Below are 26,503 nucleotides of genomic sequence, written 5' to 3'. Positions count from 1 at the left end.
TACACCATGATCAAGTGGGACTTATCCCAGGGATGCAAGGATTCTCTAATATACACAAATCAATCAATGTGATACACCACATTAACAAATTAAGGAAAAACCATATGATCATCTCAATAGATGCAGAAAAAGCTTTTGACAAAATTCAACACTGATTTATGATAAAAACTCTCCAGAAACTGGGCATAGAGGGAACCTACCTCAACATAATAAAGGCCATATATGACAGACCCACAGCAAGCATCATACTCAATGTTGAAAAACTGAAAGCATTTACACCAGGATCAGGAACAAGACAAGGATGTCCACCCTCACCACTCTTATTCAACATAGTTTTGGAAGTCCTATTCATAGCAATCAGAGAAGAAAAAGAAATAAAAGGAATACAAATTGAAAAAGAAGAAGTAAACCTGTCACTATTTGCCAATGACATGATACTCTACATAGGAAATCCTAAAGAGGCCACCAGAAAACTACTAGAACTAATCAATGAATTTTTTAAGGTTGCAGGATACAAAATTAATGCACAGAAATCTCTGGCATTCTTACACACCAACAATGAAAAATCAGAAAGAGAAATTAAGGAAACAGTCCCATTTACCACTGCAACAAAAAGAATAAAATACCTAGGAATAAACCTGCCTAAGGAGGCAAAAGACTTGTATTCAGAAAACTATAAGACACTGATGAAAGAAATCAAAGATGATATAAACAGATGGAGAAATATACCATGTTCTTGGATTGGAAGAATCAATATTGTGAAAATGACTATACTACCCAAAGCAATCTACAGATTCATTGCAATCCCTATCAAACTACCAATGGCATTCTTCACAGAATTAGAACAAAAAATCTTACAATTCATATGGAAGCACAAAAGAACCCGAATAGCCAAAGCAATCTTGAGAAAGAGAAACGGAGTTGGAGGAATCAGGCTCCCCAACTTCAAATTATACCTCAAAGCTACAGTAATCAAGGCAGTATGGTACTGGCACAAAAATAAGAATATAGATCAATGGTACAGGATAGAATGCCCAGAGATAAACCCATGCACATATGGGCACCTAATTTACGACAAAGGAGGCAAGAACGTACAATGCAGAAAAGACAGCCTCTTCAATAAGTGATGCTGGAAAAACTGGACAGCTACATGTAAAAGAATGAAATTAGAACACTCCCTAACACCATACACAAAAATAAACTCCAAATGGATTAAAGACTTAAATGTAAGACCAGACACTATAAAACTTTTAGAGGAAAACGTAGGAAAAACACTCTTTGACATAAACCACAGCAAGATCTTTTTTGACCCACCTCCTAGAGTAACAGAAATAAAAACAAATGGGACTTAATTAAACTTAAAAGCTTTTGCACAGCAAAGGAAATCATAAACAAGACAAAAAGACAACCCTCAGAATGGGAGAAAATATTTGCAAATGAAACAGACAAAGGATTAATCTCCAAAATATACAAACAACTCATGGATCTCAATATCAAAAAACCGAACAGTCCAGTTAAAAAATGGGTGGAAGACCTAAATAGACATTTCACCAAGGAAGACATACAGATGGCCAAGAGGCACATGAAAAGCTGCTCAACATCACTAATTATTAGAGAAATGCAAATCAAAACTACAGTGAGGTATCACCTCACACCAGTCAGAATGGCCATTATCAAAAAAGCTAGAAACAATAAATGCTGGAAAGGATGTGGTGAAAATGGAACCCTCCTGCACTGTTGGTGGAAATGTAAATTGATACAGCCACTATGGAGAACAGTATGGAGGTTCCTTAAAAAACTGAAAATAGAACTACCGTATGACCCAGCAATCCCACTACTGGGCATATACCCTGAGAAAACCATAAAGAGACATGCACCACAATGTTCACTGCAGCACTATTTACAATAACCAGGACATGGAACCAACCTAAATGTCCACTGACAGATGAATGGATAAAGAAGATGTGGCACATTTATACAATGGAATATTACTCAGCCATAAAAAGAAACGAAACTGAGTTATTTGTAGTGAAGTGGATGGACCTAGAGTCTGTCATACAAAGTGAAGTTAAGTCAGAAAGAGAAAAACAAATACCGTATGCTAACACATATATATGGAATCTAAAAAAAAAAAATGGTACTGATGAACGTAGTTTCAGGGCAGGAATAAAGAGGAAGACATAGAGAATGGACTTGATGACATGGGGTGGGAGGACGAAGCCGGGGCGAAGTGAGAGTAGCATCGACATATATACACTACGGAATGTAAAATAGTTGGCTGGTGGGAAGCAGCCGCATAGCACAGGGAGATCAGCTCGGTGCTTTGCGATGACCTAGAGGGGTGGGATAGGGAGGGTGGGAGGAAGGCTTAAGAGGGAGGAGATATGGGGACATGTGTATGCATATGGCTGATTCACTTTGTTGTGCAACAGAAACTAACATGGTATTGTGAAGCAATTATACTCCAGTAAAGTTCTATTAAAAAAAAAAAAAAGAGCAGAGTCTGGTCCCCCAGCTCCCCCGAGCCCAGCATGGGACCTGGCACAGAGCAAGCGCTCCACGCGTGCTCGTGAAATTGACAAGATGCTAGCTCACGTTATGCTCTCAACCTGAGTGTCATCAATCAAAACACCATCTCCCAGGTCACGGCCTCACTTTGGGGAAGAATGTCAGCCCTCTTAACGTCAGCCAGTGTAATGGCCACTACTCATCAATCTCTTTGTACACTTAACTTTTTGCTTCTTCTCGACAGCCCTATTTTAAGAAGACGCACTGAGGTTTAGTGAGTAAAGGCATCTAGAGAGTAGATGAGGTACAACATGAGGTCAGGTCTCTTTGTGTCTTAATTCTGTCCTAACTCCCAGAGGTGGGCAAATCCGTTACGGAGCTTCCCTCCCTCAGAACAGTGAATCCTCAGAGAACAGAGTAAATCCTTAGAGAATACGATCTAATGAGAAAAGCAGCCTATTGGATGTGCGCTCATTAGGGCCCCTTTTCACATGTCCGCACTCAATGTACAGGAAAGGGAGAAAGCCAAGGAAACAGGTATAGATCCATCTCCTTTAATCCTCACAGCGTCTGTCTGGAAGTAGTATTTTCCAGAGAGAGACACTGAATCACACAGGTGTTAAAAGTGCGCAAAGTCCCCCGGCTACAAGTACAAAGTCTAGGGCTTCCTGACTGCAGAGCAGGAAAGCTTTCCTCCCCACCAAGACCCCTCAGCAAAGACTGCACCAGAAGCCTCGTGCAAGTCGTCTGAGCTGTTTGTTCATCCCACTGAGCCTGGCATTGTGCCCATCACTCCAGCAGGTGCTCTGGGTGCCAGATCCCGTTCTCCCTCACCCCTCTTTTCCTCCCTCCCTTCCTTCAACTCTGTTACTTGCCCTCTTGGCTTCACGACAACAGATCACATTGGATCAGCAGACCTTCCCAATGTCTGGCCTGCCTTGTGCCCATGCTTTTGAGTCTGAAACCCTGAAACACCTACACACCCAGAGACACAAGTATTTGCAACGTGCCCCTGTTTTTTTCTTTCCTGGGGTTCTGCTGTGGCTCGGCTGTGGGCTGCGGGGAGAAAGCAAGTGGGCTCCCCTGGTTACCTTTGTGGTCTGGCAGTGGGAAAGGAATGTGACCTTGGCAAAAGGGTCTGAAAGTCCGTTGCTGTCGGCTGCGATGAGGCCCCGGGCTTGGTACATGTGAGCTCTCAGCTGGAAGACATGCCGGTCTGTGGACAAATAACGGGAAGGGGTGGCATTAGCAGGCTTCCGAGGAACAGTGAGTGCGAGTGGGTGTCTGTGTGTGATGCTCACCTGTGGGTGTTTCCGGAGACAGACAAAGGAGACCACGGGCACTGAAGGCCTCTTAGACCAAAATGGACACAGGGAAGATGGGGGAAGAGGTCACGTTCATGGGCACTTTGGAGCCAGGCGTTCTCCTTGGTGCATTCACCACACTGTGGGATTTAATCTTCATAACGAAACAACCCCGTGACATATATATCATTATCTTCATTTTCCAGATGAGGGAAATGGTTCCTAAAAAGGCTAAAATACATTTCCAAGTTTTCAGAGCTAACTAATTCCAGAGCCTGGATTTCATTTCCGTCAGATTCCAAAATCCAAATCTCTTCCTAAAATACCACATTTTAAAAATCTATATGCAAAATGGCAACAGACTCACAGACATAGAAAACAAACTTGTGGCTACCAAAGGGGAGAGGGGTGGGGGGAGGGATAAATTAGGGGTATGTGATGAACGGATACAGACTACTATGTATGAAATAGATAAGCAACAGGATATATTGTACAGCACAAGGAATTATAGCCATTATTTTGTAATAACTTATAATGGAGTATAATCTGCAAAAATACTGAATCACTGTGCTGTACACCTGAAAATGATATCATATTGTAAGTCAATGATACTTCAATAAAAAATTTAAAAATACCACATTTCACCTCTTAGTAAAACCTCCTGTTTCCAATGGTGTGTGTGTATAAGAAAGGGGGACATTTCTTCATTTTTGCTTCCATAAACTCAGTAAAGTCTTCAGTCATCCATCCATCCATTCTGCCATTCAGCCAGCCAATGTCATTTTGAGCACCTATAGTACACCAGGCACAGTTCTGGCCTCTGAGGATTCTGAAGCAGCTAAGACAGCCCCTGACCTTGGGGAGCTCCAGGGATGGGGCAGAAGATAAGCAAGTGCCCCAATCCCAGTGACAGGAGCCAGAGCTAAGTGTCCTGCAGGAGATACAGGCAGAGGGCATGGGAGGTTAAAGGCAGGAGTGAGCACACCTGGTTGATGGGATGGGAGGCAGAGACAGGGCTGCAGGTGGGGCAGACCCGGGTTCAGTGGGGGAACCCCAAAGAAGAGTTGAGTTAATCATATGCCTTGTTTCATGGACTTTATGATCCTTGGCCCTTGCCTGGCCCCTCTTGCTTTTTATATTCGTTTGTTCCCTTTTACCCTCTTTTAAAAAAAAGATTATTTCGTTCATGGATCATGCCTTTGGTGTTGTATCAAAAAAATCATTGCCATACTTAAAATCATCTTGGTTTTCTCCTATATTATCTTCTAGGAGTCTTATAGTTTTGCATTTTGTATTTAGGTTTATGATCCATTTTGAGTTAACTTTTGCAAATGTCCTAAGTTCGATGTCTAGATTTATATTTTTGCATGTGTGTGTCCAGTTGTTCCAGCACCATTTGTTGAAAAGACTATGCTTGCTCCATTGTATTGCCTTCGCTTGTTTGTCAAAGATCAACTGAATATATTTATGTAGGTTTATTTCTGGGCTCTCTATTGTGTTCCACTGACCTATTTGTCTATTCTTTTGCTAATACTGCACTGTCTTGATGACTGTAGCTTTAGAGTAAGTCGTGATGTCGGGTAGTGTCAGTCTTCCAACTTTGTTCGTCTTAGTATTGTGTTGACTCTTCGGGGTTTCTGCCTCTCCACATGAACTTTAGAATCAGTTTGTTGATATCCACAAAACAACTTGCTGGGATTTTAATTGAGATTGCATTGAATCAAGAAAAACACTAAGCAACAGAACTATCTGTTTAAAATTGGAACAAGGAGATAAAAGCTTGGATAAGTTACTAAATCCTCATCTTTCACAATGAGTAGTTATGTGTTAAATGTAAAATGAAGAAATAGTGATATAAACATATCGTGTAGAATAAAGGGAGACGAATACCTCAACAAAAACTGTTAGAAGTGTTTTTCCCTTTTACCCTCTTACCCAAGAGAGCTCCTTAAAAGGGTGACAGTTAACAAAGGAACATTCAGCAGAGGACTGAGGAATTTCCTGACCAGGGTATGTCAAGAGAGCCCACGCTCTCTAAGCGTTCCTTAACACACTACATAAGTGGGCAAATTTCTCAGCTGGGAGTGAACTTGGGAATAGCTCATTCCCTGAGATCATCCACAAGCTGTCCCTGAAGTGAGTCACCCCAGAATTTTAGCAGCGCTCCCAATACAACCACATAGGCAGGACACTGCACACCTCCAGGGGTCGCCATTGACTTGGTCTAGGTTTTTGTTTTTCTGAAACCTTGAGTCTTACCAGCTCTGTTCCTTAGACTAGTAAAGCCAGCTTCCTCTTTGCTCCCATACGTTGGCCCATCTCTGTGCTGCGGCTCACTTTCCACGTGTGGTTATTAGAGACACGTCTGATTGCCCCCATTGGAGGGCCAGGATCACCTCTCCCACCACTCCTCATTCCCCACTAGTTTTCCCACCGTACCTTCCATATGCAGGTGCAAACTAATTATTGGTTGAATGGATATGTTCTGAAGCATAAAATGAACGCAGGAAGCAAATTCTCCAGGAGGTGTGGAAGGCAGCCAAAGCCATTAATGTCAGGGCACAGCCGAGCAAGTTTAGTAGGTCATTCCATGAAAAGAACATGCTGCAGGGGGTCAGAAAGCTTTAGAAAAAGCCTTTCCTCTCCTCTGAATCGTTAGTAGCTGGGACAGCAAATATGTCCAGGTACCTTGGGTCTCTAGAGATAGTGTCTATAGAAATAAAAAGGTAACTTGATGTGGGTGTTTTCACCCAAAGATGAAAACTCTAAAGACAGGATGGAAAGCAGTGGAAATAAAGAAGAGTGTGGAGACAGTTTGTTCCATCATTTACTAGCTGTGTGATCTTGGGCAATTTCTAAACACTTCCAATACATCCTTTCTCCACCCGTAGAATGAAGAAACCGCCCAAGGTTGGGGTGAGAAATAAATCGAATCCTATGTGTAAAGTGTATGGCACAATGCTTGGCATATGGTAGGGGCTGTGCATTTTTCAAAGAGACAGAGCTGAGTTTTCCTTGTTCTTACGCATTGATACTGGGCATGGAAACCACGAGCTGAACCATTGGATAAATATCTCTAGAACTCTGTCTTTCAGTATTGAGCCATTTAGGTTCCACTGGCAGTCAAGTTCAGTCAACATCAGAGGAGCCTTGTGCAACACGGGAAACCTGGATTTGTAGACAGTCCTCCAGTGTTTCAGACACTGGCTCAATTCAAAACTCAACTTCAGTTGAAGTGAAGGTAAAACTGTTCTACCCTATCTGAATTCAGCAGCAAGGATCATGCAAATTGAAGCAATTTGGAAACAGAAAGCAAAATGCACTGTAAGGCATTAATGCTTAGAATAAAGTTCAAAATTATATGGAAATGTAAATATGATGGCACTCATAGCAAATACCTACGTAGAAGAGAGGATTACATAAACCATGCTGAACTGCTAAAAGTAGCCAACCCAAGAACCAAGCTAGAGAAACATGAGTGACCCCAATGATACCAGTTTCTACTGAGTCATTACTGCGAAATGTAAATGGCTGCTGTTCATGGGTCAAAACCCCAATGCCATGTAAAAGGAAATCTGCTTTAATTCCACAGGTCCTATGAGCACAAGAACTTACTGATGTCTCTTTAAAAGACATCTTTTGCTTTATTATTTTTTAAATTGTATTTATTTTTGGCTGCATTGGGTCTTCGTTGCTGCATGCGGGCTTTCTCTAGTTGTGGCGAGCAGGGGCTACTCTCTGTTGCAGTGCGTGGGCTTCTCATCGTGGTGGCTTCTCTTCTTGCAGAGCACAGGCTCGAGGCACACGGGCTTCAGTAATTGTAACACGTGGGCTAAGTAGTTGTGGCTCGTGGGCTCTGGAGCACAGGCTCAATAGTTGTGGCGCACGGGCTTAGTTGCTCTGCGGCATGTGGGATCCTCCCGGACCAGGGATCGAACCCGTGTCCCCTGCATTGGCAGGCGGATTCTTAACCACTGCACCACCAGGGAAGCCCCCAAAAAGACATCATTTGCTTTAAATGCAAACTCAATCTATATAGTCTGCTAACAAAGAAGCTCATATTGCATTCTCTCCATTAACAGAAAAATATAAATATTTATTCCAGATGTTTAATAACTTCACTTTATTCTTTAGATGGGACATTGGAAGGTCAGAAAGAAAACTTAGAAACTGTATTAAAAGAGGCAAATAAGTTGATCCTAAAATAATGTGCAAACAGCTCATGAATGCCACCCCTCAGAAGCCCACCAGACACATCTTATGACCCTCTTGGCCCAGTGGGCATCATACCTTGGTAGAGCAGGTTAGCTGGGGGTTTACTGATGCCAGCCCCTTCGGAGGACATTTCTGCTTCATAGCCTGCTGGTAAGTTGTTCAAAATGGCACTAGAGTGTCTGGTGGAGCCCAGCCACATGTACACGTCAATTTTTGCTTGCATCGACCAACCAGCCGGCTGTTTTCCAGGAAGCTGGGGAAAGGTTACAAGGAAGAGACCCCCTCATTAGTAGAAGCCATTGTGGGCCTCACTCTCTGAGAAAAGAGGTCCTTCCCTGGGGCTCCTATTAAAATGAGACCAATGACCCCAGTTGCCACGATGCACAGTTTTAGAGGAGGATCCAGGTTTAATGGGGACTGAAGCTCAAACAGGCCCTGTGTGATCATTTAAACCTAACAGGTAGGTATGGTTATTACCCATTTTATAGATGAGAAAACTCAGGCTCAGAGAGGCTAAATAAGTTCCTAAGATCACTCAGTTTTTAAGTGACGGAGCCAGGACTTGAACCAGGGGAGATGATACCAGATGTGGGCTCTGGACTCTGAACGCTCACAGCCTGCTTCTCCCCACACTGAGTTGAAATCCCCCTTCCCAGAACTTCCAATTGCCTTGAGTTCCAACCACAGCCTCTGCCTCTTTGCTTTGCTCAGGAGAACTCGAATTCTTCTTCCATAGGTCAGGCCCCCGTGGGCTTCAGGGCATCTACCTGCCCTACCACGTTGTTTCTTCCTGCTAGACACCTCTCATCCCTTCACCCCTCCCTCATGCAGTGTGGTTTCAAATTCCCTTGCTACCCTGCTTTCCCTCCTTTGAATGTACTCGGATTTGTATTTATATTTATGTTTGTTTGAATTTGTGTTTATGTGTGCAGTAGTGTGTGTGTGGTGTGTGGGTGTGTGCGTTCTCAACATGTGAAGGGCACAACTCAATGCAGAGCGGCTCCTTTATTTCCCCGTCACCAGGATTAGGGGACTCCTCACCCCCATCTAAGGAACCTCAGGCCCCAGACTTGTCTGGGTGCAGGATTTCTGGCAAGGCTTTCGCTCGGGAAGTGGCCACCTCTCCAGATTTCGTCGACTCTTCTAAGTGCCTCTTCTTAGTGTTTCCTAGGATTTCCCATCAATGCACAATTCCCCTTTCTTCTGCACCACTTCTTTTCCATGGAGAATCACAAAATCCCACTGGGAGAGGCTACCACTTGCTCTGACAATTTCCCAGGCACCCGTGGAAAGCCCCAGAACCCCAAACTGTGCCTGGTTCTTGGCCTGCCTTCCTGTCTTGCTCTGTGAGTTCCCCAAGAGGATTGTGAGCAACTCAGTTCAGCAGCTACTACCAAGTGCCACCAGACCTTGCTGAGGGGGTGGGGCCAGAAGGGCCTCACAATGACTGCGACACAGTCCTGGGCTTCCCTTCCAAGACCTCACATCTAGACAGGGAGGCCGACTTGCATTCACTTACTCAAATGCAAGGTCAAGTGTAAGAGAGAAGATGCCACAGGACCAGAGGAGAAGCAGGTATATCCATCCTTTCTTTAATACTCACATGTTCCAGTAGGCTTTAATAAGTACTTTGGAGTTGGACTCGTAGAGAAGGCATCCCAGGAGGAGGGAAGTGCCTGAACAGAGATACAGAGGCAGGAGCTAACTGTGGTGATTAGGGCTGACGTTTAGTGAGCGCTTACTTGGTGCCAGGGACAGATTTGCTAAGAGCTTTCAGCAGAGAAAAAGCTGGAACAGAGAATGACACAGATGAGGCTGCAGAATCCTGCTGAGTATACAGAGGAGTTTAGATTTTATTCTTTAGGGAATAGGATGCCATTATTTATTCAGCTTTAAAAAAACAACTAAGGGGGGGGGGCTTCCCTGGTGGCGCAGTGGTTGAGAGTCCGCCTGCTGATGCAGGGGACACGGGTTCGTGCCCCGGTCCGGGAAGATCCCACATGCCGCGGAGCGGCTGGGCCTGTGAGCCATGGCCGCTGAGCCTGCGCGTCCGGAGCCTGTGCTCTGCAGCGGGAGAGGCCACAACAGTGAGAGGCCCGCGTAACGCAAAAACAAAACAAAACAAAACAAAACAACTAAGGGGGCTTTCCTGCTGGTTCAGTGGTTAAGAATCCGCCTGACAATGCAGGGACACGGGTTCAAGCCCTGGTCCAGGAAGATCCCACATGCTGCGGAGCAACTAAGCCCGTGAGCCACAACTACTGAGCCCACGTGCCACAACTACTGAAGCCTGCATGCCTAGAGCCTGTGCACCACAACAAGAGAAACCTCCGCAATGATAAGCCCACGCACCTCAACGAAGAGTAGCCCCAGCTCGCCACAACTAGAGAAAGCCCACGCGCAGCAACGAAGACCCGATGCAGCCAAAAAAAAAAAAAAAGTGATACTTCCAAAAAATTTTAAAAAAAGAAACAACTAAGGTCATTTTGCTGTTAGTAAAGACAACCAGTCTGCAACTCATCATTTTAAAAATTATAATAAGACAAAACACCCTCAATTCATCACTTCCACAATAATAATGAAAATAGCTAAAATGCATTGAGCACTTGTTCAATCAAACAAATAGCTATTGAGAGCCTAAGGTTATTTTGTTGTAATAAAAGCAATCCCTCTGCCATCTGTATACATCCCGAGGACATCAATTCACAAAGGCAGGATTTTTGACTGTCATATCACAGTGACGTCCCCAGTGCCTAAAATAGTACTTGGCACTCAGGAAGCACTCGGAAAATATTTGTTGAATTATTTATTTCTTTTTCTAATAATAATATTTTACATGTGCTGAGCACTTACATTGTCCCAGGCCCTGGTCTAATGTTCCTCCCTACATACAGAACGGCCTATTACTTACACACTATTAACAAGCAGTAGGTTATCATTCATCTTCATGACGACTGTAAAATAAATTCTTTCATTATGTGTATTTTAAAGATGAAGAAGTGGAGGTTCAGAGAGGTTAAGACAATTGTCCAATGTCACAAAGCCAGGCAGGGATAGAGCCAAGACTCAACGCTGCTCTACCTGGCTCCAGAGCCCATCCTCTTGGCCCAAGCTCCTCATACACTGGTACGTGTACCCGTGCATGTGAACTGCTGGGGCATCTGGTTTAAATATAAATTCTGACTCAGCGGGTGTGGGGTAGGATTTGAGATTTCTCCCTGTTGGTGCTTATCCTGCTGGTCTATGGACCACAGTTTTAAGTGTTTGAGTAGCAAGACTCTTAACTATGCTGTGTTGCCCCCAAGCAGGTCCAATATCCTTTGCTTCTTAAAGTAAAACAAAAACACAAAACGTCCTTCATCTCTACTGCTATGAAAACAACCTGTATATGTGAATTCATGGCTAGAACCCAAAACTCAGCTAACATCTTGTGAAAACGTTATACAAGGACCATGGCTGCATGCCTAAAGTTTGCCGTTTATACATCTTTTTAAAAATACACACCTTGAAATTGTTTGCAAGACAATGCAGTCTCTCACTTAGGAATCCAAGTTGGAACTCACGCACCATCACTGAGCACCTTCCTAGGTGCTCGCAGAAACAACAACCCACGTTTCACTTCACGTGCATTTCCAGCCTCAGCTATCTTCCCTGCCTTCCCCTTCCCCGCTCTCCCCTTTCTCTCATGTGCTCCTGAAGCCTGACCAACCAGAGCAACTTCTTTCCTTTTAAGAATAGCATGGCAGGGCAGGGAGGGAAAGAGAGAGAGAGAGAGAGAAAAAAAAAAAAAATTAAAGAATGCAAAATTGCGTCAAAAAAGTATGATCACCAATGTGTAAAAACTGCACGAGACAGAACGCTAAAGTCTTAGCCTCTCCTGTAACCCACCCACCTCCCCTCCGGGGTCCTGGTGAAATGCCAGCTGTCTTACAAAAGAAGGGAAATCTTGGCCAGTCAGAAAAAGGAGAGAAAGATGGTCATTCACACAAACTGTGTTGAAGTTGGTCCATCAATATTAGTGTGAGAAAGGTGTGTTTGCCTTGTAGAGACTTCACTTTGAGGCAGGACCTGGAAGGGTGTCTGCAGCTACCACTTTCTGCTGCATCCTAGGGAAAGCTGGATGGAAACCTGGAGGCCTGAGAGGAAGAGTCTGGACTCAGGGCTGTGGAGCAGAAGCCAGGATAGAGGTGGAAACGAGACTGAGGAGTGGCGGACTCAGCACTGAGAGCACTTTTTTCTCTTTTCAAGAGAAAAAAGAAGATTGGGCCGCTGCATCCATCTCCCACAGGAAGAGTTTCCTTTTAGAATGAACGTCCTTTTCTGAGACTGAAGGGGGAGAATTCTGCTTTTCTGGATGGTGGATTAGGCTGAGCTCAGCAAATTCTGTTGCAGCATTTTTAGTAACATTATGAATATATTTAGATTAGAGAGAAAGAAAGATCCTGGAACAGGGACCATGAAAACCTGATTGCCGTTCCAGATTTACTATTACCTAGCCATGTGACTTCAGGTGAGGCAGTTTTGTTTCCTTTAGATTAATTAATATTCCCTCAACCTGGGCCCCCTAGGCATAGCAGTTTCCTAAAATTTGTAAATAGCTATTCTAGATGAATAAGGTTGACAAGCATGGGTCATAAAAGATGATTCCTGACTGCAGGACGTTGACTTTTCCACTGGGTGACGGGCACTGTGAAACTCCAAGAGGGGGATACAACGGCAGCCTCTAAACGTGTTTGAACACGGGGTGTTTATGGTGCCACTCAAAGGACAGCTGTTCTGTGCAACAAACTTTGAGGCGACTCTGGAAAGAAATCTAGAGATCTGAGAGATTTACAATCTGTGCTTTGCCTCACTGCACTTTCTAATTCCCCGTTAAGAAACCGGAGTGAGCAGCAGGTGAGTGAATCCTTTGTCTCCCTGAAGCAGCTCTTGCTTTTTTCAGATTCACCAATTCAGTGAAGAGAAACAGGGCCTAAAGGGAGTGCCGGGAGGGAGTTAAAAGCAGGGGTAACAAACGTAAGGTAGATAGCTAGTGGGAAGCAGCCGCAGAGCACAGGGAGATCAGCTCGGTGCTTTGTGACCGCCTGGAGGGGTGGGATAGGGAGGGTGGGAGGGAGGGAGACGCAAGAGGGAAGAGATATGGGGAAAAAAAAAAAAAAAAAAAAGCAGGGGTAACAATCAGAACTGGAATGAAAATAGTTTTCATCTTATCAAGATGTTTCATCATGTCAGGACAATCCAACAACATGTTCAACATCTACAAAGCTATCACCCAAAGCAATCCCAATGACAAAAGGAAAATCCAGATAAAGAAGTAAGCCAAGGCCACAGGGCAAAGGTCCTGAATTCCCAGTTAGGTCTATACTCTGGCTTTAGTTGACAGTTGTTCTCCGTTCTAATTTTAAATAATTCTGGGATACATCAAAATATTTAGGAAGGAATAACTTTATGCTGGTTTTCTCTTATTTTTAGCACAGGGCTTTCTGAAATGATTTGCTATTTTTAAGACAGGTGTTTCTTTCAACCCCAGAATTCCTTGGAATGAGAAAGCTGAAGAAATATTTGTGGTGAGTAACTAGGGTGAGTTTTTCTTTTTCAGTTACAGTTTTACAGAGGTGGGTTTAAAAATCCTTTTGTACATATGACAGAAAATATTGGGTTGGCCAAAAAGTTCATTCAGGGTTTTCCATAGCATCTAACATACAGAACCACAAACACTTCCCTGGATGTGAAGGGGGCGCACAATGCCAGAAATGTCCCCTAGATGTTGGATTTCCATTTGTTTGAATGCCAACATTTATTGCGTGATGACCCCGGCAGACGTACACTCTGTGTTCTTTTACGTGCAGTTATCCACTTAATCCTCAACATCACATCCCTATTTGAAGGATGAAGAACAGGAGACACAGAGATGTTACGTAACATTCCCCAAGTCATACAGCTCCTAAATATTAGCCCTGGAATCCACTAAGAGGTAAAATTGTATTCCCCTCAAATGCATATGTTGAAGTCCCAACCTCTAGTACCTTAGAATATGACCTTATTTGGAAATAGGGTCATTACAGACAGAGTTAACATGAGCTCAATCTGGAGTAGGATTCTTATAAAAAGGACATCATAGGAAAAGAGACGTGCACACAGGGAGAACATGATATAAAGATTGGAGTTATGCTCCCACAAGCCAAGGAGCTACCAGGAGCTAGAAGAGATGCTTCCCCAGCACCTTCAGAGGGAGCACGGCCCTGCCAATCCCTTTGTGTCAGCTTTCCAGCCTTCAAAACTGGGAGGTAATAAACTTCTGTGGTTTAAGCCACACGGTAGCATTTTGTTACAACAGCCCTAGTAAACGAATACAAATTCCAACCCAGATTCACCTTATTTCAAAGCTCAAGTATTAAACCAGTACCCTGTAATGCCTCTTCTGTCTGCCCCCCATAACAATCACATCAACAGTAGACTCTAGCCATCGGATGCGCTTGGAGGCTGTCTAATCTAGCTGCCCACTGTCATATTCATACCAAGGGGAGAAAGAACACATTGTGGACCTCCATTTAGGGAACTATTTCCCTGTAATGTCTCTCGTGGGGCCCAGTTCTAGCCTCTGGAAACACACACGTGCGCGCGCACACACACACACAATCATCCCACCATCCACGTGGAAGCCCTACGAACACAAAATCTCTATCATGCTGTCAAATCTCTCTTCTAGTTAAACATTGTCATCTCCTCACCTATTCTTCACATGGCATGGTTTTGAGCCTTCTCATCCTCCTTCTAAGGTAGTGGAAGAATAATTATGTTGTAGCAAATAATCAGAACTCAGATTGGCAGGACAGCCCACTGTGAGTTGGGAAAGTTAATCAGTCAAATCACACACTCTTGTTGCCAGCCATTGGTGAGTGTTAAGCTTTTGGACCAGTCTTTCTCCATGTTTGCTCAAATTCTCTCCTGGGATAGAAATGTCTTTGTAGTAGAGGTAAAATACCCAGGGTCTCCAGGAAAGGCTCAAATCTTGATTTAAAGACAGTAGGATCTATCCAGAGATTGTGCCTATGAGCCTGTGTTCATGAATGGTGCAGGGACCCAAGATGAAAAGACTATCATATCTTTACAGTGTAAAGCCGCCAGGAATCCTGAACTAGCAGTTCTGTGGAAGAGCAACCTCTCCTCTTGTAATTTTCTTTGAAGTCTATTTTTAAAATATAGATGAACGCATGTAAAATGATGCCACAGATAAATTACTCAAGAGAAAAGTAGAGAGGAAACTAATAGAAAAAAATGTTCATTCTTCTTAGTAATCAAAGAAGTAAAAATTAAAATAACCTTAAGATATCTGCACTAGATTTTTAAAAAAACACCTTATATGTCTCTGGTGACATAGTTATTGGAAAATATTCAGCCCCAGGATGGTCTCCTTGAATCAAGAGGGGGCAAGATGTTCTAGTTGTCCTCAGACTTTTGAAAGTCTTAGCGTCAAGTCACAGATCTGGACACACACTAGGAATGCCGTGCAACCCAGGAAAAACAGAGGTTCCCATCCTTGAGTCAAAAATAGTACAGACTGTGACCTTTGATGAAATACCAGAAATTCCATGGGGAAGGGCGTGTCCCTGGGCCGGAACCTGAGCAAGAGCCCCTCCCCTTGGTGAATGAGGGCTGAGCAGAGAGGAGCAGGGAGGAGTCTCTTCCCTCTCAGCAATGATGCATGGGGCTCCCTGAGAAATTGGCCTAGCAGCCAGGAGCCAGCTCTTCCCTTGCCATCTGGGACCCATTCATAAAAAAGACAATAAAAAGAGTCTGATCAGAAAAAAAAAAAAATAGTACAGACTTACTTTGAGGAAGTGAGTTTTGATCTTCCCGCAGTGTTGACCCATCTGCTTCCTGATGGGGGAATAGAGCAAGTCCTTGGCGGCGATGCGGGCATATGCCACCCTCCTGCTGTTGCTCAGCATCCAGATGAGGATGTCAGGGATGGTGTGCTGTGGCTGTGGAGAAGGAGGGGATGGATCTGAGAGGTGGGTGTTTACACAGCACCCCCAGGGTTCTCCTATCCTGCACCAGCACCCCTTCTGCACAAGTTCTGTGACTTAAACTTTCTGGGTACTGAAACACCTGTGCAACCGAGCAAGTTAAGCGTGGCTTCTTTGAGAAAGTCTTAGGTCACGGAAGCCCCATACGCCAAACTGCTTATCGTGCTTTGACAATATGCAAGTCGACCCGTGACTTGGCATCTCTGGTGGCCTATTTTTCTCCATCTGCAGAACAAACGTGTGCTCCACCTTCCCATGGATTTTTTCTTTGCAATCCTGTAATCATGATTTGGCTTCCAGCATTGGACCTCCTAAGAGCCAAGTAACATTTCCAGAACATTCAAATGAAACACCAAAAACAAAAATCCATGAATGTCTTTGGATGTCTTTCCATCCGCTCTGAAGGAAGGAAAAACAATTTTACAAGGGATTTTATACCTAAAATATAATTGCTAAGTATTTTCGCTCCATTATAGGTGTTTATTCAGGAGAAACCGCACTCAATTGCACAGAAAATTAGACTTTAAAGTTGAGCTAATCAAGATAAGAATTGCAGAATTCCCTGCCAAGAGGCCCATTATGTTGTGAGTGTTTGAAATGCACATTGCTGAGCCAGTATAGCTTCCAAAACAAAAGGGAGGCATATTGTCATAAACTAGGCTTTGACATTCTCGGACTGGAAGCAGATACTTTTTCTAACCCCATAATCCTCTAGTGTAATTGGTACCCTAAGAAGGCATCCCTTCTCTCTTGACGTGGAAACAGAGACATCCTTGTGGAGGTTTTCTGGCCACACGGTCAGTCAGTCACAGACCTAGTTTGAACCTTCTGGGTGCTTATTAAAATTCCTGCATTCCAAAGTGACTATCTCACGGCTTGTTATGCCTCCAGGGAATGACGAATTTGCAACAGGAAAAAAAGCTTTCAAGGACAACAGAAGCAGTAAATCTGTACCTCTCCCTGAAAACTTCCGCCACAAAACCTAGTATTTGACAGAAGCAAATACGAGGACTTTTTTTAGATCATTCTAGTAGTCACCAGAAGATATTGCTTACAATTAACTTTAAAATGAGAAGCTGTTTTAACTTTTACTGGACATGAGTTTCAATTTGCTTGCAGTTAAAAACCTATCAAAGATCCCATGTTTATTTTGACTCTTCTTGATCCTATTAAGGAGTGTGCTTTATTATTATTATTATTTAGGAATGTGCTTTTTATTTCGGCTGAATACTCAGGCTTCGTGAAAAAATCAATAAAGCCGTACATGTTTGGCTTAATTTAAAACCCCCTCCTTCACCCTTCAAGCGAATGGTACCTGGTCAGCTCAGCAGGGCTTGAGAGAAAACACTGCTCATCTTTCATTCTTATCAAACAGTCAAGCCCCACTGGAAAGATATTCGGTCTCATCTTCCAAATGACCTTTGCCTTTATAGTTGATTACCTCATCCACAAGAAAGCGGATTTTTTCCACAAAGTTTTGGGCCGCCTGGATCATTTCATCAAGAGATAACTTCTTCTTCTGCTGCTGAGTGAGCCCCTTGGCCTCCTTGGCTATGGCCTCCTAAAACAAAACAAGAGTCGGTGTAGATCTTTCTAGAAATCTGGTTAGCGAGCACAGTCCTGTTGCTGGAGATTCCTGAAAGTGCTTGTAAGTTCCATGCTGAGACACTCATGAGGGCTGTTTCAGGCTCTGCTATGGGGCACGCTGCTATGGGGTAGGACTATGGGGACAGTGAATATTATCTCAGCTTCATTTGACAGACGAGAAGCTGAGGCCCAGAGAAGCCAGAGGTTTGTCACAGGTCCCATAGCTCTTTAGTCAAGACCTGAATCTAGGCTTCCTGATACTGACAACAACAACAGCTAAAATAGATTGAACTCTTACTCTGCACGGGGCAATGTTATATCTGCTGTATTAACCCTTAGGACTCCTCACAGCGACCTTACGGGGTAGGTACTATCATTCCCATTTTACAGCAGAGGAAATAGAGTCATGCAGCTACGGAGAGGCAGAGCTGGACTTGACCCCCTGCTGAGTCCAGAGGCCATGTCCTTCATCACTGCTCTCACCACCTCTCCCCGGAGGCACAGTAGATGCTTCCAGACCAAGTTGGCATCATTGGAGAGAGGCACCAGGGAGATCTGTGTGTGTGGTTGGAACATCTAAAAGTGTTTATTTTGATTCATTCATTCAGCCTGCATTCATGTTCTCAGGGAAAAAAAAAAACCAAACACTTTGCAGTGATTTCTAAGGCCCTGCATGAGTGGGTCCTGCCCACTGGCTGCTTCATCTTGGAGTGCTTCACTCACTGGGCCTCAGGCACACTGGTCCTCAGGAGGTCCTAAAACACGTCCAGCTCCCTCCTCAAGACTGGGATGCTTAAGGTTCCTCTTGACCACATGTTCTCCCTAGACTCTGCATGGCTGGTTTCTCCTCAGGCCTCCACTGCCATGATACCACTGTCATATATTCTCCCACATTTTCCCAATCACCATGGCCTTTTAAAATGTCCTTCATTAAAAAAAAAAAATGCCCTTCATAATCATAACCTGTAATCGTTTTTATTTACTTTTTGTTATCTATCGTCTGTCTTCCCCACTCAAATGTTAACTTTGCAAGGACAGGGGGCCCCTCGGTCTTGTTCTTACCTTGAATACTGAGAGTCTGGTGGAGTTCCTGGCACATAGTGGGTGTTAAATAAATGTTTGTGAAATGAACAGACCAGTCAATAAATTCCTCAAGAACAAGCACCAAGTACTGACAGCCTTGTGTCTCCAGCACCCAGCACAGGGCCTGGCACCGAAGAAGCCCTCTGATTAGAGGACCAGAATACCTGCTATGCACCAGGTACTATCCCAGGAGCCAAGGCCTGGGACAAGAGGAGGACTCAAGCTTCCTTTCCTTGAGACTTTGACAGTTGGTGAGGTGAAAGCAACATATGCAAATAACTAAAATGTGTAATGCATCATGGGACCAGAGGGGCCAAAGCCAGGTTTTATGGATAATATGATATTTGTGCTGAGCAAAAAATGCACTGAATTCATCAGATGACAAGAAGAAAAAGTACAGTCCAGTTGGAAGGAACAATTACATATGAAGGCACGTAATCGGTGGGGGTTCAGAATCGTTGGCACATGGATACATGGGAAGGGAGCAACGAGAGACAAGGCTGGGAGACCAGGCTGGGACAAGACGGCGAACAGCCCTGTATATCGTGCACAGAGGAATTTGGCCTTTATCTTATGAACAACTGGGAGACTCCAATCTTTGGTTTTTAATAAATTTATTTATTTATGGCTGTGTTGGGTCTTTGTTGCTGCGCGCAGGCTTTCTCTAGTTGCAGTGAGCGGGGGCTACTCTTCGTTGCGGTGCGTGGGCTTCTCGCTGCAGAGCACGGGCTCTAGGTGCGCGGGCTTCAGTAGTTGTGGCGCACGGGCTTAATTGCTCCGCGACATGTGGGATCTTCCCTGATAAGGGCTCAAACCCGTGTCTCCTGCATTGGCAGGCGGATTCTTAACCACTGAGCCACCAGGGAAGCCCTCCAGTGGTTTTTTTAATCAAGAGAGATCTAAGCAGATTTGTGTTTTGGAGACCATTCTGGCTGTGGTATGGAAGGTGGACTAGGGGAAGATGACTGTGATAGCCCTGGCCAGAGACGCTAAAGCACTCGGGTTAGGCAGTGGTCCTGGGGATGAAGAATGGAGTGAGTGCCAGAGTCTTTAAGGACCGGGGCCTCAACCTGGCCTGGGGTCAAAATGACCGTTTAGTGTGAGGTATAGCAGGGGTCCCCAACCCCCGGGCTGTAGACCGGTAGCGGTCCGCGGCCTGTTAGGCACCGGGCCACACAGCAGGAGGTGGGCGGCAGGCGAACGAGTGAAGCTGCATCTGCCTTTCCCCGTCGCTCCCATTACCGCCTGAACCACTCCCACTGCCCCCCCTCCCGCCCCCATCTGTGGAAAAATCCTGTCCACGAAAGTGGTCCCTGGTGCCAAAAAGGTTGGGGACCGCTGAGGTACAGGATTCAAAGTTGATTCTTAAGCTTCTGATTAGAGCAACAAGTGAGGCTGGTGGTACAAATACAGGACAGGGAACAAGCTTCGGTGGGCAGATGATGGGCTGAGTGGGATACACTGAGTCAGAGGTGCTATGAGGCAAGCAGTGGACGTGTCCACCCAGGGGCTGGAAATGCGGAGAGAGAGCTGGGCCACTGCAAAGCGCGGAAGTCTTGGGCTTGTTCAGGACAAGGACTGTCGGACACAGGAAACGAGAGAGCTGTGCGGGCTATCTGTGGAGGACGGGCACCGCAGAGACAGTCAGAGGTGCTGAGGAAGACATTCAGTAGGAAGCAGATCTTACATACGGTGGGAATCTGGCCTCCCTGGAGTAGAGGAGGACACAAAACTTCATTTATTGTTCTGGAAAGCAGGATGAGTCAAGTGTTCAGAGACTCGGGCTTTAGTCTCTGGCGTATGATTAACCAGCTGTGACCCTTAAATAAAATCATTTAACCTCTGTGGGCCTCATTCACATCTTTAAAAATGTCCCTGGCCAAACACTGAGTAATTTTATTTTGCAGAATTATCATGGCCTCAAACAAGACGTCCCTTGGTGCCATTGCTGGAACTGAAGTTTCCAGGAGAGATAATCAGGGTCTGACTTGGTCTGGCGTTTCTCAGTCGTCACTCATTCAATAGCGACCGAACATCTCTAAGGCACTCAGTACTGTGCAGGGTCTCCAGGGGACAGAGAGGTGCCAGCCACTGCCCTGCCCTCAGGTAGTGCCCACAGCTTTTCACACAATTCATAATGGGAGGACACCAAGGAGACGTAGTTGAGTTATGTCTTTTTGTCTCTCAGCTTAGGAGGCAGAAGGTTAAGTGAGAGTCCACAGCCTTTGACAAAATACAAACGTCAAGAAAATGAACAAGTCCTACCTCAGAATAGAACATAGGGCTGGTGGGCTTCTAGCTCATTCTTGTAAACATTCAGTAAATGCTAGTTCCTCCCCAACTCACTCATCTATTTATTCCCTTCCCATTCTTCTATATCACACAACTGTAGAACTTTATCCTCATGTGCTCTATGACCTATGCTTCATCCATGAGGTTTATTTTTAAAGCACACGTTTTAGTTCTTTGCAAAAGTATAAATAGATTTTCACATACCAGCTCCTGCCAACAGAGCGTAAGTCGTTTCTTATCTAAATTGGTTTGGTTCAACATCTTGGGTTCCTTTTCCACTTCAGAGATAAACGCACTATAAGAGAATAACAATTTTGAAACCTACTTAGTGAAAATTCATTTATATAATTCCAGAGATTTGCAAGTATACTTTCTGCAATACAACAGGAAAGTTGATGAAGCCACAGAACCAAGATTTTTCATTTTGGATTAAGCCGTAAGGCACTAACTTTTCTATGAGACAAAATGCGAATGGGAAATAGTGCCAGGCCTCACATTAGTTTCGGGGATGTTTGTTTTTCTACTTTCTTTCAGTATATACCTATTGTGATTCCTATCCAAGTTCATAACAGCAAACACAAAATAATGCAGTTTTCCTTTATCTTACAAATTTAACACACACCAAAATGTTCCTGAAAATTGTATGTAGAGCAAATATTTTAGACTCAAAACTGGGCTATGTCTTCACATTTTTAAAACTAAACAAAGGACTGAATAGTAACGTTTTGAGGGATGAAGTTAAAAATGTGTTCAATAGGAAAATGGTAATGGTTATAAATGCAATTGAAGAAGAAACAGAAATGACTTTAAATTTGGGGAAATAAGATATTCCCTCATCAGCAATAAATTAAAATCGATACCATTTTCACTTACTAAAAACCAGGTAATATTCAAGGTTGATAATATTCAAAGGGAAATAGTCACTCTCCTCTGTTATGATAGGAGAGTGTTAATTATTATAATGTTTAAGAGGTCATTTGACAGCATCTATCAAAATTTAAATGTCCATATAATTTGATCCAAAAATTATACTAGAATTCTACCCTTCAAAAATAATTGAAGATTCTTGCAAAAATATGTTTACATAGTAATGTTTACTGTAGCATTGTTTATAGTAGCAAAATAAATCAGAACAACTTAAATATAAGGGACTAGTTAAATACTACATGATACATATCACGTGATTGAACACTGGGGATGAGTATTAGGTGCTACTGTAGAAAGATACCACTGATACATTGCTGAGTGAAAAAGCAATCTGCTGAACAAAGTGTGTGACGTTTATGAAGAAATAGAGTATTTTTATGAATGTGTGTGTTTGCAAATGCACAGAAAAAAAGGAAGACAAATCAAACTCTTCTCTCTGAGTGGGATTGGAGAGAGAGTTGAGAACACTTTTCCTTTATACATCCTGCATTTTGTTGTTGTTGAAAATGAGCATGTAGTATTTCTGTGATGAAAAGAATCAATTACAAAAGAACAAAAGGGGGATCTAAGACGACACACCTCCCAGGGAGGGGTCCCACACCAGAGCTCTGCCTGCTGGTAACTGGAAACTTCAATCAGAAATTCTCTTTGGACATACTAGTCACCGCATTTTCTCTTCAGTTTTAAAAAGAATAAAAAGGAGTCTATTTTGAGGAGGCAGTCTTGGTGCCACCTGTCTCCCTTTCTTCCCTAGAGGCAGAAGGAATCCATGCCACTCCCAGAATGGATCACCTCTAGGAAACATTATGGATGCTTCTAATCTCTCTCCCTTCCTCACAGGGGGAGAAGTAACTTATTTCCCCATCAGAATGGGGGTAGATGACTTTGGCACGTGATTCTGTCCATTCCTCATCTTTCAGACCCCACCCACTGCCAGCTGTGGGTGGCCTCCTCACCTGTACACAGCAGGTGGCCTGTCCCTTCTGGGGGGAAGCCCCAAAGTCCAACTGCTCAACCTCAAACAGCTGGGGGGACCACGAAGTCTCCTTGACCTCAGGTATAAACCTTTTTCTCAAATCCAGGTTTACCAAATATAAAATGAACGTTTGATCTCTGTCTGACCCTCATGAATATTTTTTTCAGTTGGCTTTAAACTTGAAGAGAAAAAGGAATAATTATCACTTCCAAGTAACCCCCTAATAGAGAAAAGTTATTGAGCTATTAATTTGCCCACAGTTTCTAAAAATATGACCATGAAGCTTTTAAGGATGCTTCAAGGGATTTGCAGGTGACACTTAGCTCACAGCAGGAGTAGCACTGATATATATTGCTTCTATATGAAACACAGAAAAGAAAGAAAGAGAGAAAAAACTACATATTTATTTCTTTGCTTTCTTTTTTTTAAGTAAAAAAGGCTTGGGTAGTTGAGAGATTAGGAAAGACAAAACTTACAAAGCTGAACACGAGAATCTATTAATTTTTTTCTTTCCATCACATGGATAGCCATTCCTTTTCCATTGATTCTATTATAACAAATTCTCATTATTGCTCACGTCTTGACCCAATTCATCAGGTTGTTTCCTTATGGGGAAGGCAGCCTCTAAGATGGCCCCAATGATCTCCACCTCCTACTCTTCTTGCCATTGTGCAATTCATCCCCTTTGAATGTGCACTGGTCCTAGTAACTTGCTTCTAACAGAAGACATCAAGACTGATGGGATGTCACGTCCAAGATTAGGTTATAAAAGACCATGACGTCCGTCTTATTGGCATGTTCTCTCTGACTCCTCTTTCTTACTCATTCTGATGCAGTCAGCTGCCATGTTGTGAGAGGTAGCTTGGAGAGGCTCACATGGCAAGGAATTGAGGATGACCTCCAAACAACAGCTGGCAGGGAACTGGAGTCCTCAATCATCCTCAATCCAACAGCTCATGAAGAACTGAATTCTGCAAATGTCCGTATGAGTGATCTGGGAAGTGAGTCCTTCCCAGTTGAGCCCTGAGGTAACTGTAGCCTTGGTCAATGCCTTGACTGCAGCCTGGGAGAGGTCCTGAGCCAAGGACCCAGCTAAGCCACACCTGCATTCACGACCCAAGAAACTGTGAAATAATAAATATGTGTAAGCCACTAAATTTGAGGGTTACTGTTACTCTGTAATAGATAACTAATACACCCTGTTTTTTCATCTTTTATTATATTGTCTACCTCCTGGAATAAAAGTCATTAATTGGTGCTTATTAATGTGGTGTATAAAAATTCCATTAAATAGCATTTGATATAATTTATCCATCTACTTGCCAAATAGTTGTTGAGTACCTACCAGATGCAAAGAGCCATGCTGGACACTGACACTACCAGCATTTTTCTTGTTTCATAAAATGTCTCTGCAGTCTTTCTTTTCTTCTCTTTTCCTTTCTTTTTCCCCCCTTTGCTTTATGTTTTAGTTAAGTGTCAGGAAGCAGTAGTGAGCCCACAGTTGCAGCTAAATTACTGAACAAAATTAAGATGGATATAACACTATTCAATGCCCATATGAATGCATGTAAAATCGACCATTTTCTAAGGTAGTTAAAAGCTGATTCCATATCTGCTGAGCTACCCAGATGACAGCTGTCTCTGCAGTACCTGCTTTGACTGACGAAGTCAGTGAGCACCATCTTCATTTTCTCTTCCGGGGCTTCCTCTGAAATCTTAATCAGTTCTTTCACTTCCTCTATACCTTCATCCTGAAAACAAACCACAGAGGTGGGGGGATGAGAGGTGGGAATGAGACACCATAGTGGGGATACTGATTCTAACACCCACAGAAATAATATCGAGCTAATATTTTGTTTTGAAAATGAAGGAACATATCTCTTGTTTTTTCGTGTATGTCTGAACAGGGAAATGCTACTGCATTCTAACTTCGAACCTTCCTTTCTTAACTGGAATTGGCCCAGATTCAAGTCTTCTCCTGTGTTGCTCAAACTCATTGTTTCTGTCCCAGATTTATTCATGAACTGAGTTCCATTTATTTAGAATCTACCTTGTGAGGGAAACCTAATGTCATGGGAAATACCTAACAAAGTAGAGTAAATTAGATAGAATTATCAAAAACTTCAAAAGCAATGTTCACGCCAGTTTGTTATATAGGAGTATAACCACACTGGATAATCCCCGAAACTAACAGGCTATCAATTCTTCTGATTATGGGGGTTTCTGTCAGGGGTGGGGTGTTGAGGGAAAAGAAGACAGGTTGTATATGACATTGGCTATATGCTTGTCTACTTAATCATTGTACTTTTCTTTTGGATCCTAAATTCTAGGGTTCCATTTCATGGCTTGGAGGAAAATGGCACCCAAGGGGCAATGTACACGTCACCACTGCTTTGCTAGAATTTACAACAACGACATCCTCCATCACATACCTAGGGACATATATTTCCCTCTTTGCCCCTTCACTATAAGTACAGGCAACACTGTGGAGCGGTTAAAGGTTTAGGCTTGGGAGTCAGACTACCTATGACATCCAATTCCAGGCTTTATCAGGTGACCTCACCCACTTCTGCCCAGTTTCCTCATCTGTAAAATCTGGCAATAATGGTACCCACCTATAGCCCCATAGGGAAATGTGAACTTCTTCAAACCGTGCTTCGTGCTTAGTAAACATTCAGTCAGGTTAGCCATGATATGCCACGCATGGCAGGGATCCTGGCTCTGAGAAAGAATTAGAAACAAGTGCTCAAGGCTACTATGGCCTCTAGGGATAAGAAAATTCTGATTTGCTTGTTCAAGCCTTTTAGAAATAAACTACTTTGTCTGAAGGAGAAGCAAGACCAGCCGTAAAAAGCAAGTCCATGGCCTCCCCATGGCGTGACTCCAAACCCAGCCTCCATGACCGCTTTCAGACTCTGTCTCCATGATGCCTGCAATCCCCATGGCCAGAGGCAATACTGTGTTTTGTTTTGTTTTGCTTTGTTTTAATTAATTAATTAATTTTATTTTTGGCTGCGTTGGGTCTTCATTGCTGCATGCGGGCTTTCTCTAGTTGCGGTGAGCTGGGGCTCCTCTTCCTTGCGGTGCGCGGCCTTTTCATTGCAGTGGCCTCTCTTGTTTGCGTAGCACGGGCTCTAGGAGCGCGGGCTTCAGTAGTTGTGGCACCCGGGCTTAGTTGCCCCGCGGCATGTGGGATCTTCCCAGACCAGGGCTCGAACCTGTGCCCCCTGCATCGGCAGGCGGATTCTCAACCACTGCGCCACCAGGGAAGCCTCCAATACCGTGTTTTACACAATTGGAGACAGAATTATAAAGCAAACGGGAGAGAGAAATGTGTGCTTTCCTTCGTGTGGGTTTTCATGGAATGAGAGGGATCAGACCAGGGTCCCCTGGTGAGGCACAGTGGGACAGAGAGGAGAGGACACTGCCCGTGAGATGTGTGGGCTGGAAAGAGGAATGTGGAGTAAACAAAAAGGAATCACAAAGGGAGGGAGATACCAAAGGAGCAGTGTTCCCAGGTTTTCTTCCCCCCCTCCACCCGGCAGGGGTTGGGTGGGACAGCCTAGTATTTTTCACATATA

At 43.8% G+C, this 26,503-nt stretch overlaps 1 protein-coding gene across 1 annotated transcript in view; it reads right to left on the bottom strand.

Annotated features, from left to right (window-relative positions):
- FER1L6 (fer-1 like family member 6) overlaps positions 1–26,503 on the bottom strand; it is a gene marked incomplete at both ends in the record, with an annotated part of 145,669 nt that overhangs the window by 63,565 nt on the left and 55,601 nt on the right. Inside the window, 6 exons of the mRNA XM_082858894.1 lie at positions 3,600–3,724; positions 8,103–8,280; positions 15,860–16,012; positions 17,499–17,618; positions 21,224–21,314; positions 24,573–24,673. Of these exons, the coding sequence (XP_082715020.1) occupies positions 3,600–3,724; positions 8,103–8,280; positions 15,860–16,012; positions 17,499–17,618; positions 21,224–21,314; positions 24,573–24,673 (768 nt within the window). The remainder of the gene's footprint in view (positions 1–3,599; positions 3,725–8,102; positions 8,281–15,859; positions 16,013–17,498; positions 17,619–21,223; positions 21,315–24,572; positions 24,674–26,503) is intronic.

Source organism: Leucopleurus acutus (assembly GCF_964270905.1).
Source record: "Leucopleurus acutus genome assembly, chromosome: 17".
NCBI lineage: Eukaryota > Metazoa > Chordata > Mammalia > Artiodactyla > Delphinidae > Leucopleurus > Leucopleurus acutus.
The sequence above is the reverse complement of the archived record's forward strand: the minus strand, read 5'-3'. Positions and strand labels throughout refer to the sequence as shown.